At 31.6% G+C, this 15,005-nt stretch overlaps 1 protein-coding gene across 1 annotated transcript; it reads right to left on the minus strand.

The window, feature by feature from the left end:
- Window positions 1–11,489: 11,489 nt before the first annotated feature.
- Window positions 11,490–14,771, minus strand: LOC126678558 (glycine-rich protein 5-like). Its single transcript, XM_050373453.1, has 2 exons — window positions 14,213–14,771; window positions 11,490–11,632 (listed from the first exon to the last, which is right to left on the minus strand). The coding sequence occupies exons 1-2, from the start codon at window positions 14,769–14,771 to the stop codon at window positions 11,490–11,492; spliced, it is 702 nt and encodes a 233-aa protein (XP_050229410.1).
- Between the last annotated feature and the right edge of the window lie 234 nt (window positions 14,772–15,005).

The following is a 15,005-nucleotide window of genomic DNA, read 5'->3' on the forward strand; positions in this document are numbered from 1 at the left end:
TGAAAACTTTTTCATGTTGAGGTAAAAAATACAAATACTTTCATTTTTGAGGTAAATACCTAAGAAAAATTAAGAATGGGTTTGAGAAATTATTATGTGCTTTTCAAAAAAGAAAAGGAAAAGATGCATTTGAAATTGTCCAAATAAAAGACCAACACTCCCGTTAAATCTGTTTTAACTTTTAACAAACAAATGATGGGCTCTTGTAAATAAAGGGCCAAACCATAATAATAAGGTTTTCTTTTTCCTTTCAGCCAGTGCTACAACGCTGCAGCTGTCTAATTTTTTAATCTCCGGTATGTCATATCATAATCAATTAAGTTTTTGTCATTTTCCATAACTGTGAAAAAAGGCCACTTATTAGAGTCAAAACTCTCTTTTATGTGCATGCTTTACTTTGTTTAGGTTATATTATATTTCCAGCAACAATTTTGCCTATATATATATAAGAAAATCAGGTACGGTACAGTAAAACAAGCCATAAAAACAGTGCTATGGCTGCTGGGTGTCTCAGAAATTAACATCGTTGGTGCGCAGGCCACGCCATCAGATACAAATTTATTTTGTTTTGTTTTTTAAATATCAATCTAATTATCTTAATATAGTATATTTTCAATATTAGTACTCTACTTTTAAACATGGGATATTCATGTTCACTACATGAATGTTTTTTAAATATTCGTTTTGTTTATCATTAAAAATAACTAATAAAATTAAAAGTATTATATTTCAATAATACATGAATTAATTAGAACTTTACTTTTAATACTTATCTTAATAATTTTTTAACCAATAACTATATTTTATAAAATAAAAAAAGAATTAACATAAATGTGTCTGCCTCCAATCCGTATTTTTATATATTATATATATAAATATTAAAATAATTCTTTTAGAATAAAAAGAGTATTAAATTACCTTTTATATTATAAAATATAATTTTAATTTAGAGATAAATTTGCTATAGCATATTTTTCGTGTTTATATGAAACTAAATAATTCTCTTTAATTCTCAATTTACAAAACTAATATTTCAATTCGTGGGTCCATTTTTACATTTGCCACAATAAAGGATTATTAGTATAACTTAAAAGCCAAGATAATGGCGATGATATAAATGACAATGGTGGTGTCGCGGGTGGTTTGCATCAGCGGTGGGTGTAGGTGGTACATGGGGTTGACGGCATGGATTAAAAGTAGGTTTAAACTAGCCGAAAAAATTAATTTTGAATTAAATTATTAAATTTAAGTTCAAAATTAAGTATTTATTTAGTTAAACTTTTTTGTCAAAAGTAATTAACATATTACAACAATATTCTTAATTAAGATATTATTAAAAAATTATATATATTTTACTAGTATTTATTGAACAATTAGCAACAATCTATATTAGATTTAAGTTATAAATAATATTATCTTAACAAAATATTAAAATTTAAATAGTTGAGTTTTTATCTAAATTTTTATTAATAATTTTTTATTTATAAATTTAGCTATTATGATTTTTGGTATCAAATTAAGGGGTAAAATGATCTTTTAATCAATGGCACACTTCATGTCATCATTTTTTTTAATTGACCTCATAAAAATACTTAATTATAATTTTTTAGCTCGTTCAAACATCAAACTGATACATATATTTGTTCAAACATCAAACTAGCGTAAATATTTATTCAAACTTTCAATTTTTATTTTCGAACAAATTCAGGCACTTGTTCCTCCATAATGTTTTTTTTTTTACTTTCTTAATAAATTTTGAAAGCGACTTAACCAAAAATAAAAATATACAGAGGACAGTTCACCATTCATTATTTTTTTAAAAACTTATCAATAAAAATATTATAATGTTTGTAATTTACCACTTATGTATATTACTTATTTATTTTTAGAGATTCTGCATTTAAAACAAATACGGAACACACATGAAAATCAGGTACGGTATAGTAAAAAAACAAGTCATAAAAACAGTGTTATTGTCTGTGAAAATGGCTGCTGGGGTTTCAGATGAGAGCAAAAAGAGAAAGGGAGGTTGTACTCCAATTTAAACACACACCTGATTTTCATAAACGGACACTAAAAATTAAAACTTTCTTTGTTATATATTTAGAATTATTTTTAGGGTTTTCTATTTAGCCAGAATATATGGACCCAAAATAAAGTTTAATGCATGCAACTAAATTTATAAGAGATGATTTTTTTTGTCGTTTTTTCTGTTAATAAGATCAGCATGGGAATCTCCTATCACTTGAAAATTAATTTCTTTTTAGCGTGACTTAGGAGTTAGGACTATTTTTATTTATGTGATTAGCTTTTAAAATAATAAGTTGCCGTTAATAGTAAAATAAGAGTAAAATATAAAAATAGAGACTACCGTTAAATATAAAAATAACAGTGAAATGTAAAAATAGAGACTACCGTTAAATATAAATAAAATGCGGATGGTTAAATAAAAAATAGTTATTGTAAATTGCGATATTGTTTTAGAATTTAATGCAGCTGATGGAACTGGTTATAAATAATTTTTTTAGTTGTCCATCCGGTTTTCAGGGTTTCGCCTTGACTAATCCAGATCCGACCGGCGTCGTGCACCTAGCCTGGTGAGTGAGTTTGCACGTGGAGATTTTCTACATTCATAAAGGCTCAAACCTCAGATCTTACTTAAGTGATACCAAGCCGCTTATCACTTCTACCAACTCCCATTGATGAACCGGTTATACATTCATTAATTTAATGGTCCAAACACGTTTATTGGTTTAACGGCTCAGAATTATAAAGGTACCTAAAAGTCAAAGGTACGTACAATAAAGAGACCTCATAAAAAAATCGCGATCTTTGTATCTAATTCCATTTTAAACATAATATTTAAAAATTGGCATATAAAATTATAATTTTTTATTTTTTTCGAATACATCACCGAAAAAATTTGATCCGGTGTATTTTTTGCTGACTGAGATGCTAGATTCATACATAGCATAATATATGTAGAGCTAATTGTTTCAAAACGGCAGTGTTTTGCTTGCTCAATGAAGCAATCAAACGCTGCCGTTTGATAAAATGCCTTATGGAGAAGCTAAATCGATCAATGAAAACAATGCCTTGACTAAAAAAAATTACTTTCAAAAATAAAAGTCTTATATCGACGACCGTTCCTCAAATCTCAATCCTTCTAACTCATAGTGAAGAACCCTAAACCGTAATCAAAAAATTAAGAACCCTAAATTGTATTCTGCTCAAACATCAACGAAATTGAACCCTAATCACCTTTCGTAATTTTGCTTAAACATCAATGAAATAGAACCCTGATGAGAAACATTTTTCAGAATTCATAGCGCTTGACTCTCCCTTTACTTATCGATTTAAAACGTACGTTCGTCCAAAGCTTTTTTACATTGTTTTTGTTTCTTCATGCCTGTATTAACTGGTAGGATTATGTTCATGTTTGCATTCACTTTTAGGGCTTGAATGAACTAGCTCTTCTTCTATGTTCTAATTAACGTTTTTTAAGCTCTCTCTTGCTCTTCTTTCTGTCTCAAATATCTATATGTTACATTTTGTTATTTATGAATTTGTGATTAAAATCATAAATTTTCAAAATTTGTTGTTAGTAACTTTGTATTTATGTTTTTCGGTTGCTTGCGTATTTCTTCGGAGCTGGATTGTTTGTTGTTTGTTTCACCCAGTTCAGATTCATTATGAGCATGGTTGTTTTTGTTTCTATTATTTTGTTTTCCCATTACCAAAATTATACCGAATATTTTATCCAGCGAAGAATTTGAAATAAATAAATAAAAGATTATGATTTTATAACCTAATTTCTAAAAATCATGTTTGAAATGAAATAAGGTGCAAAGGTCATAATTGTTTATAGAATTAACCCTATGAAACAGTTAAATTTAAAATTTTTGTAATTACTAATATTCATAATATTTTTAAATTTGTACTTGAATAAAATAATTCTTTGTTGATGTAATTTTTTTAATAAACAACCTTTATCAATGGACATAATTGTATATAAATAAAATGAGACTTTTAAAATTAATAATGTGTAACAGTAAAATGATTAATGTTCTCACTAAAACTTAAAATAATTTATTAATTTAATATTAGTATTTTAATTAATGATAGATGAGCCAAAGCAACATCCATTTTGCTACTTTTCCATTATATTGAGATCTTGATACCATTCGCCTTTTTTTCATTTATAATTGCAAAATGTAAAATGTCGGCTTTTACTAAAAAAAAAGTTGTTATCAAAACAAAAAAAAATTGATAGTTAACATAATAATTAATACACTGCGATAGGAGAGTTCATCAAAAAACGAAAAGTAAGGACAGGAATCGAACCGAAGCCTTCATTTCATACCAACATCAGTTACTCTAATTAAAAAAACATGAAAACTAAACATATATTAAGCTAATTTAATAAAGAAGAATAAAACTAATTTATCTTCGCCGCTACCGCCTTCTAGCAGAAGAACCTGGAGTAGAACGAGAAGTAGTTCTCGCCTCTAAATCTGGAGTGCCTGGACTTGGGCGAGAGCTCTCGATATTATCTTCAATTTCAGGTTCACGAACAATTTCATTCTCATCAATATACTCAAATTGATTCTTCACAAAATATATGATTAAGGTGCCAACAATGGACACAAAAAAGTGTGTAAAATCCTCATGGTTTGATGGTTTAGTGAACCCTAAACACACACCGAGACCTGCAAAAAACGTCGTGAAGTGGGTCGTGAGGATAGGTCTCGCAAGTCGAGACCAGGAAAAAGACCAGGCGGAAAGGAAAAATGCTGACATTATCATGAGATAGTCAATGTCACTGCCTACGGTCCGATAGAACATACCGATACAAAATAAGAGAAAAACCTCAAGAAAAGCTTTGAAATTAGTAAGCCAATAGTTTTTGAGAAGATTCAGTTCTTGGAAGAAAGCTATAATTTTATAACCATTAGTAGGAAGGACAAAAAACCCAGATCCGATACCATGAACAACCAAAATGCTAAGATAAAGATAGAAGGAATCATCGTGACTCACTGTTCTTGCAACCTTCTCCCGAATGTAATAAGAGTTGAAAAGACAAGCCAAAGAAGCAAGAAATGATAAATTAGCACACACCAACCATACGCCTTTAACCTTGATCTGTATATCTGTTTGCGTTCTTGCCGGATTAGCCATTAAACAAGAAAATGAGAAATAGCTAGAGAATACACAACAAAGGAAGAGAGAGAAAATCAAATAGGGATTGCTAGAGAATACACAACAAAGGAAGAGAGAGAGAATCAAATAGTGAAATCCCTAACAACTTATATAGCCAAAATGGTCTGCTGAATGGACACGCGTTGGGGCGCAGGGCACGCAATTCATTTTGTTTTATTTTTACATAAATTCATTTTGTTTTTTAAATATCAATGTAATTATCTTAATGTACTAATTTTTGATACCAGTACTCTACTTTTAAACATGATGTTGATTACATGAATGTTTTTTAAATATTCGTTTTCTTTATCATTAGAAAATAACTAATAAAATTAAAAGTACTATATTTCAATAATACATTAATTTAATTGCAACTTTACTTTTAATACTTGTCTTAATAATTTTTTAACTAATAACCTTTTTAATAGAATAAAAAAAATTAACATAAATATGTCTACCCTCCAATTCGTGCTTTTATATATTATATATATAAATATTAAAATAATTCTTTTGGAAAAAAAAAGTATTGAATTTTTTTATATTATAAAAATTAATTTTAATTTAGAGATAAATTTGCTAACATTTTTCGTATTTATATGAAACTAAATAAACTTTCCTATTTAGTTCTCGATTTATCAAATTAATATTTAAATCTGCGAGTCGATTTTTACATTTATCACGACAAAGGATTATAAGTATAACTTAGAAGTAGACATGTTCATGGGTTTGGGTATCCGGCCCTCCCGTCCAGACCCGTCCTTTTAGGGCCGGGATTGGACACCAATTTTGGTCTCAAGCTCGGTCCGAACCCGAGCCCGAAAAAAATCCGATTTTCTGTGGGCGGGTTCGGGCTTCTACTATTGAAAAAAAACAACATAAGTTCGGCCCGATCCCATAAAAATAGTGCATTAAGACTGAATTTAGGTAGTATATTTAAGTTCAAATAGGATTTGGACGGGCTTGCCTTTGAAAAAGTCAAGCTAGCTTAAGCCCGGCTCGAGTCTGCCCAAATCCGGCTCATGAACAGGTCTACTTAGAAGCCAAGATAATGGCGATGATAAAATGATAATGGCAGTGTCGTGGGTGGTTCGTGATAACAAGCTAAGTGAACCGATCTCAGCAAGAGACAACCCACAAAGAAAGCCGAACAACAACAAATAAGGCACACCCGAAGCAAGCCAAGGTCACCGAGATACAACAAAACAAACAAGATAATCCCGAAGCAAGCCAAACTTGCATAAACAATTGGAGGGAAGGCTTAAATCAGGCTCACCGATGTAGGCACATCTCAGAATTACTACTCTGAACACCCTGAGCAAATCTGTTAGAACGTACCCTGATATTCCAGACAAACTCCTGCACAGACAAAGAGAATGAAGTCAGACTTGTCGGCCCAGACAAAGAAAAACAAAGACATAGTAAAAAAGCAAAAGGAAAGTAGGTGAAAAGGTTAATTCTCCTTTTCTCTCAACTCCTAACTCCCTTTCACTTCTTATTTCTTTCTCTCACTAAATAGTTACTGATTAGACCGTCGGAGTGGTTTGCCGGAATCCCCTTCCGGCATCCTTCTCACGTTTGTGTTGTGCCTTGTAGGTACGATCTTAAAGTGTCCACAAGATTGGAGCGTCACCACCAAGTCACAAGTTATCATTAATTATTAAAACTAATGCCTAATTTGGATTGATCACCTAGATTAGAGTTTTTGTGTTGAATTAATAACTTGATAAATTTTTAATTTAACAGACCCATAATTAAAAACCTAAGCGAATTGGATTTTAGGTAATCATTAGAGTTTGTTTAATAATTATTATTTAATTGATTAATTGAAAGCGTAATTACACGAGAGTGAGTTAGATATAGATTAATTCATTAATTGGTAGTTTTGTCAATTTTAGACTCGAGAAATCGGGAATTGGCGATTTAGAATAGCTCGATTCTCGATAAATTGCTAGGAAATTCTTGAACTTTTATTCCTATTGATTTTAAACCTTTTTAATAATTTGCTTTACAATTGTTAATTCATTATTGTTTTTAGTAATTTCTCGTTTAAATTAATATTTTCCTTTGAGTTTTGTGTTATTGTTCAATTTAGTTCTTAAAAATCCAAAATATTTGTGTCGCTAACCGGTTAAAAGAATATTTGAGATTATTGATTAAATCCATTATTTCTGTGGGATCGATATTCGTACTTCCAGATTATATTACTTGCATGATACCGTCATTTGCGGTTTTTGGTAATAAATTTTTGGCGCCGTTGCCGGAGATAATTGTGTGTTTAATAAATTAAAAATAGGATATTCTTGATTGAGTTAACTTTTAATTTCAGCTTTTTCTTTTATTTTTATTTGATTGATTTTTGGGTTTGTTTGATTTTACGTGGGGTATTTGTTGTTTTTGGTTTTCTCAGGAACTTCGACTCTAGTGTATGCACAATATACGTAGATTCAAACAACTGCTAGAACTGTTTCATCAAGATCTCACTAGCTTCGAAATAAACGTGCGAAAATCAGCCCGGAAATCCTCTTCTATAGGTGACAAAGCTAGACAACGTGATGGATATGTTTCAGCGTTTGCAAATGTGGACATAATCCCTATGGCACCGAACACTATAGTACATGACGGTGATGTGGTGCCACTTCAGCGAAGACAACATCAAAAGAATGCAAATCGACAACAACAACAACAACAACAACAACAACAGCAACAACAAGCACCCCAAAGATGTGCCTTGGGCAAGTTTTTCTTACCGGACGTCGATAATGCAAATTTTGGGTGTTTTGCACCACCGGTCCAAGTCTACAATTTTGAGATAAAGACGAACACGATTATAAACTATTATGTTATTCTGAAAAATGAGTTGTTTTGATTACGGAATTAACCAAGAAATTCAACTAAAATTTAAAACGATTAAATTGATTGAAATAAAATTGTAATATTTCAATAAAATATAAAAATTAAACTGTTATTATAAAAGTTAAAAAATTTAAAAAAAATTGCAAGAATCAATAAAATTTAAATTTATTTTACTATTAAAGCTTTTAATAAAAGATTAAGATTTTATTGTATATTATCCAACGGTTTCGATTCCTAGTGGCATAAAAGTTTCTGGCTATTGTAGAACCACTCCAAAAAGTGTTAGCTTCCAAAAAAATAAATATGAATATATGTAACTAGAATTCTGGCTATTCGGCATAAAATGAATATTTTCCAAAAAGTTTCTGGCTATTCGGCATAAAATGAATATTTTTCAAAAAAATAAATCCTAAAAGAAATTCTAATAAATTACAATTTTAAAATTTTAGTATTCTAAATAGTGGAGAATCAAGAGGTACAAAAATTCCTTCAACAGTGCCTGCAAAACGGCAAAAGTTAACAGTTTGTTGTACTGGGCTCCTAAACACGGCAGCGTTGGTTGGTAAAATAGTACTGGAGTCTGGCTAATTAACCAGTTCAGTCTAGGTACTGAACTAGAAATTAACCAACACTTTTATACAATATTAAAACCTAATGGAACATCAGCTTTTAATTATTGGACAATTTTTGATCCACACTATTAATTGCATTAATAAGGGCATCTCCAAGGGAAGTCACCATTTTTCCCTCACTATTTTTCAATTTGGTGAATTTTTACCAAATTCACTCCAATGGTCATCACCAAATTCTTCACCAAAAAACCTACTTTTTTACTTTTTAATATAATAATCATTTTTAATTCTTATCATTTTATACACTTTTTACCAATTACACCCACAAACTTATTTATGCTCATATTCGTCCGAATTATAATATTATTCATATTTTTAAAAATAAATTGCTATTAATTTTTTTAATTATGAATATCTTATAAAATTTAATTTATATTAAAACTATTTTAAAATTAACATTATATTAATTTATTTAAATTAACACAATAAAAAAAATAAAATAAACATTACATTAATTTATTTAAATTAACACAATATAAAAGTGAAATGGTAAAATTATTTTTATTCATGTAATATTTTTATATCATTGCCTCGTTAAATTATTTAATAAGTAAGTAATTAATTAAATACAACTATAAATTATATGTACTAAAATGTAAATTAACCACATTATTATAGTCAAAAAGTGAAATGGTGAAGGAAAAATTCCTTCACCATTTTTGATGAAAGAGAGTACGAGGGAGTCACCAAAATGCATTTTGGTGACTCCCTTGGAGATAGGGAGTCATCAATTCCCATTTTGATGACTCCCTTTGGAGATGGTCTAACATAAACCCAATTTTTGATCCACATAGCATTAACATTTTCCATCCCTTACTATTTCTATAATCTAAATGCCATCGCCATTATTAATTTAGTCTGAATTATCACTGCGGATTCTATTTTTTTTATAATTACCAGATTTTAAAAATCTTAAAAAATATCTAACAACCCTATATTTCTTTCTTAAAACTCTTTAAACTTTAAGAAATTAAAATTTAAAAATAAAATTGTACGTACAGAAAATTAAAATTTTTGGTCTTTTGTTTCATATCTGGGCCATACAGACGGGCATACTACCTTTGGCGATCTTCCTGCGTCGTGTATTTGGCTCTTGTGTCCCGTACTCAGTCGCCGCACGTTTCGTGTAGGACTATAGATAGGCTGAATAGCCTACCCTGGGATGCTGTGAGTGAACTTCTTATTCGAGTTGCTTCCTCGTTTTGGATCATCCTTCTAATCTCTAGTTAACTTCTTTTTGCAGATTCTCACATCTTGGTATAATCCTCCGAAACTTCCTTGGCCCCAGTGGCCGAGGTGGATACATGGCGCTATTTGATGCATGGCCCAAACTGCCGGTCTTGGTTCCTCGGCGAGCGAGTATATCAGTGGTGGGTTGGCCCCTATTCTCGTACGGTTCCTAGTGATCCGCCTTTGTCGATGCTGTGTGGTAGGGACATTGTATCGCATGATCTCCGTCCAGACATAAATGGCTATCCTACTTCCGAGTTTGTATCTGATCCAGATCAGAGTTATCTGGATGACTTAGTTGAGTCCCGTCTTATGGATGGTCTGCCTTTGGTTGGAATTTTGCAGACGATCAGGAGCCTGCTGTCTCTGATGTTTTGGTTAGAAGGACGGCTACCGGGCCTCAGGTACGTGTCATTTTCCTAGTTTTCACTGTGCTTTTCCGTTTTCTTTTCTGACTCTCTTCATGGTACACTCTTAGGGTGCTGGTAGTCGTAGGCCTCGTGTCGCTTGACCGGGGGTGGCTGCCTCTGGATTCCCTGGTCCGATTCCGACAAGTCGTCGTCGGGGCACTGCTGGTTCTGATCGAATGGTTTCTGGTAGGCTTATGCAGATACCGGAGATGACTACCCGCTATTTAGACACACGCCGATTCATGCACGACTCTGTTTTGTCTTCCTATATGGAGCACTCTTTCGCGCCCGCTAGTTGCACTCACGTGAGTTTTCTGTCTGGCTCTAGTTTCTGGGTATGTTGGACCTTCTTGTCCGCTTATTGGAAATTTGCTTCTGTCTTGAAGGTGCCGGTGTCGGATGCCATTCAGCTGGCAGACGCCGCTTTCTACTTGAGGGATCTGCTGTAACTGCACATAGGAGGAACCAATCCTTCATAAAGTGAATTAAAGTAACAACAAATATATATTTTCAGAAAAGGCGAAATGACAAAAAAGTCGTTCTGAAATGGAACAAGAAAAAAAATATATGATAAAGCCCATCATGTAGTATCTATTTCTCTTGCTTACAGTTCATCATGTAGTATATTAGTATTAAATAAGAAAATATATTTTGTAGGATGATGCAAAAAATACTTAAATTGATTTTATATGAATTTTATTAAATCTATTGATTTTTAATGGATGGAATGTGAAATCCATGAATAATGGAATTTTTAATTCATGGAATGTGAAATCCATAGAATTAAAAATTCTATCGTTTGAATAGAATATAAGCTCATGCATTTATAAAGATAATTTTTGAAATAATAAAAATTTACAACAATCCGCTATTCTTTAAATATGATGGATTTTAACTTTTCCAGTTATTAGGTGGAAAATCAAATAAGGGAATTTTTGAAGATAATAAATTCTTAAAATTTATAATTGTTTTACAACTTTTTATTATATCAAACGATAAATTTTGGTGAAGTGTAAAATATTCATGAATTTCATGCCTTTAAAATCCGTCAATCTATCTGAGGGCGAAGAAGCTAGCAGCCAAGAAGAAATAACTTGCTCGAGGTTCATACTCGATGAACATCCATTTCACAAGCACAAGCTGCTTGTGTCTCTTGCCTTGTTGTTCAGCTAGCAACTACTACAAGGAAATGAATTATAATTGTGCTCAACAATTCTTCTGCATATGTGCTCGGTGAGCACAAAGGAAAAAAGACATGTCTGCTCGTCGAGCAGGCTTGTTGCTTGGCAAACATGCCACGATATTCACCTAGTCATGATTTGTTTTAAAAGCCCCTGATTCGAACAAGAAGATCGACGCACAAAATTAGACTGAAAGCTAACAAGGAACAGTTTTTGATCACGGTATGGATTAGCTTTATTTTAAAACCCTAAACACCCATAAATAGCCAATTAAACCATTGTATTAGGGTTAGCCATTAGTTTTCAATTTTAGAATTTTTGAACTCAACAAAAACAATCGACGATTGAAGAGCAGACATCAGATTCAAAAGATTTATTATTTGTATTCTTCTATTATGGCCTCTTCTTTTGCTATTGTTGACTAGTTTTTAGTTACGGGCAACTACATCCTTAATTAATGATTGATTACTTTAACTATGTTTATTTAATTTATTGGATTATGAGTGTTTTCTATAATTGTGTTTTGTTTATATAGTGTTCTTTATATTTGGTTTGACTTGATTACTTAAATTATTATTATGAATTTAACTTGAGAAGACTAATTTAAAATAACCATTTATATACAATAACTTAGAATTCAATTATTCGAGAGTGAATTATTGAAATGTCTACTATAGGTTTACTTTATTGATTTAGTTAGATTGATTGTTTAATTTTATAATTATACGAGAGGTAGTTATTAGCTTAGCAATTGATTTAATTCGGTTTTTGCCATGTTATGATTTAAGAGAGTTTTAATTTGTTGCATTAGAATAACCTGAATCACAATTAGATAAATTATTCATAATCTATGGATTGAATAGCATAGAAATAGTTGTTAAACTCTGATTTATCTCCATAACTGTTAATCGTTTTCAATTCGGCTATAGTAATTTATTTTTTATTGATTTAATTTAGTAGTTTAAACGATGGTAAAAAGCAAATTTAGAATATTGCTTTCATATGGTCAATCCTTCAAATCTTTATTCTAACCTCTATCAATGCTAATTTTAATCATTCTTTGCCATGGTGGATAAATCTAACTTCGTTAACCCCCTATTTTGTAGACGATGTTAACCTATTATTTATAACGCGATTACCCCGAATCATCCTGACTATTACGGCTTGGAGGATAATATAAAATAACCCGACAATTATAAATAAAGCATTAAAAAAATTTATCCACACATGCCACGCAACGCAAACATAATGGACAGACTCATGTTGTGTAAATACGTTTTTGTTATCTCTTCCAATCAATTTACTTTAATGACGTTTACGCACAAACTGATTTAGCATCATATAATTGTTAGCTACTCAATTATAAGCATAAAACTCAATAATAAGAATTGTAAGAATAATAAAAGATAGAACATGAAATTTCAGATTTGAATTAAATCCATACTACTTACAATATTCTAAATTTAAAAGATTTAGCTAGAAATAATTGAAGAAACCAATAACTCAAGAGTAATAAACATAATTAAATAATATGAACAAAAAATACTGGAATAAAAACGTAGAATTATTCGGAATACAAGTTTTCGAACAAAGTTTCGAAGATTTAAATTTTAAAATAACTCTAATAACTAAAACGAAATTTAAGTTAAGACAAATTGATTGTAAACTAAAATAATGAAAAAACTAGATTGATTACAAAGCTATTAAGCTGAGTTTATATAGAGAAGAAGTCTTAAAAGCATCTTGCAAGTCGATTTCAGTCTGAATCTAATTCCGTTTAATATTAGGAAAAATCCAAAATTTTCACTTTGACAGTCCTAAAGCTCTTCAGGATCTTATATGATCTCCCCCTCATATATCAAATTTATAATTTGGCACCTTTTATTTGAAAACCAACGATTTTCTATCTCATTTTGAATTATGTTAAAAGTTAAAGGCTTCTGTTAGTTTTGTTAACAATTTGTTATTCACTTTCAAACGATTTGATACTTCACATTCAATTATGTTAATGAGTTGATATCTCAATTTCGGTTATATTAAAAATTTGATACCTCATTTTCAAATGATTCGGTACCTCTATTTTAATTCCGTTAACAATCTGGTATCTATATTTATCAAAAGATTGTAATTGTTTGCAAAATTAAAAATGAGATACTCAATTGTTTAATTTTCAAATAAAATATACCGAATTGTAAATTATGACATATGTGAGGAATCTTATAGTAATTTGCTTTTAATTTTGTTATTATATATTAGGCACCTAATTAAATATATGATTTTAACAATTATAATTTTTAAAAGAGACATATATATTAAGAATTTTTTTATTCAATGTCCACTCAAAAGAGTGTTTACAAATAATAGATAAAACACAATCTTGCATATGGATATTATAGTTATGTTAAATGAAAACCTAAATACTAATCATATTATAAGAAAGGAAAAAAAACCCAAAAATCCATTTAAATTTTTTGATGAAACTCTCTTAGTTAAAGAAATTTGCATGGCCACCCTTAATTTTTGATTAATTATTAACCCTTCCTTCCGGTTGACTTTCTTGGGTGTCCGCCACATCCCCATCCCCAACATCCTCCTTGACTTCCACCTCCACCTCCGCCCCAACCCCAACCCCCACCTTCACCTCCTCCTCCTCCTCCACCCCCTCCATTTCCTCCGCCACCACCACCTCCTCCTCCACCTCCCCCACCTCCTCCTCCTCCTCCACCGCCACTTCCTCCGCCCCATCCATGCCCTTCACCTTTTCCTCCACCACCCCCACCTCCTCCACCGCTACCACCACCTCCACCGCCACCGCCTCCATTACCACCTCCACCGCCTCCGCCACCATTACCACCTCCACCGCCTCCGCCACCATTACCTCCACCACCGCCGCCGCCACCATTTCCTTTTCCTTTTTTCTTTCTATGACGTTCTTTGTTCTTTCCTTTATCTTTTCCATTTCCATTACCACCCCCACTACCACTACCACCGCCGCTGCCGCTGCCGCCACCTTTTCCACTTCCACCTCCATTGCTGCCACCATTATCTCCTCCTCCTCCTCCTCCTCCAGCTCCTCCATTTCCAGCATGCATAAGACTATTGCTTTCAACTAAAACTTCATTAGATGAGTTATTTTTTCTCTCTGCAATACCACTAATATTTTTATCTTTGCTTTCCTCAAAACCATGCAGCCCAATAACCAAAAATGGGCTAAACACCACTGCAAGAATCAACAATACACCAATTTCTCTTGCAATGATCGCCATTTCTTGTCTCGACTTGATAAATTCAGAACAAAATCTTGACCTTTATATACTCTTTATTTTCAAGTGAACTATGATTTAAAATGGTCACTGACAGCTACATAAAGTCCCCACAGTAACCAATTTAGAAATACCAAACTTGAACCATTTCAAAAAGCTGCAAAAAGATAGCTTAAAATCATCACTACCAATCTAATATATATCTCTCTGCCTTGAACTGCAATTTGTCCCCACCTC

This window comes from Mercurialis annua, linkage group LG4, assembly GCF_937616625.2.
Source record: "Mercurialis annua linkage group LG4, ddMerAnnu1.2, whole genome shotgun sequence".
Taxonomy (NCBI): Eukaryota; Viridiplantae; Streptophyta; class Magnoliopsida; order Malpighiales; family Euphorbiaceae; genus Mercurialis; species Mercurialis annua.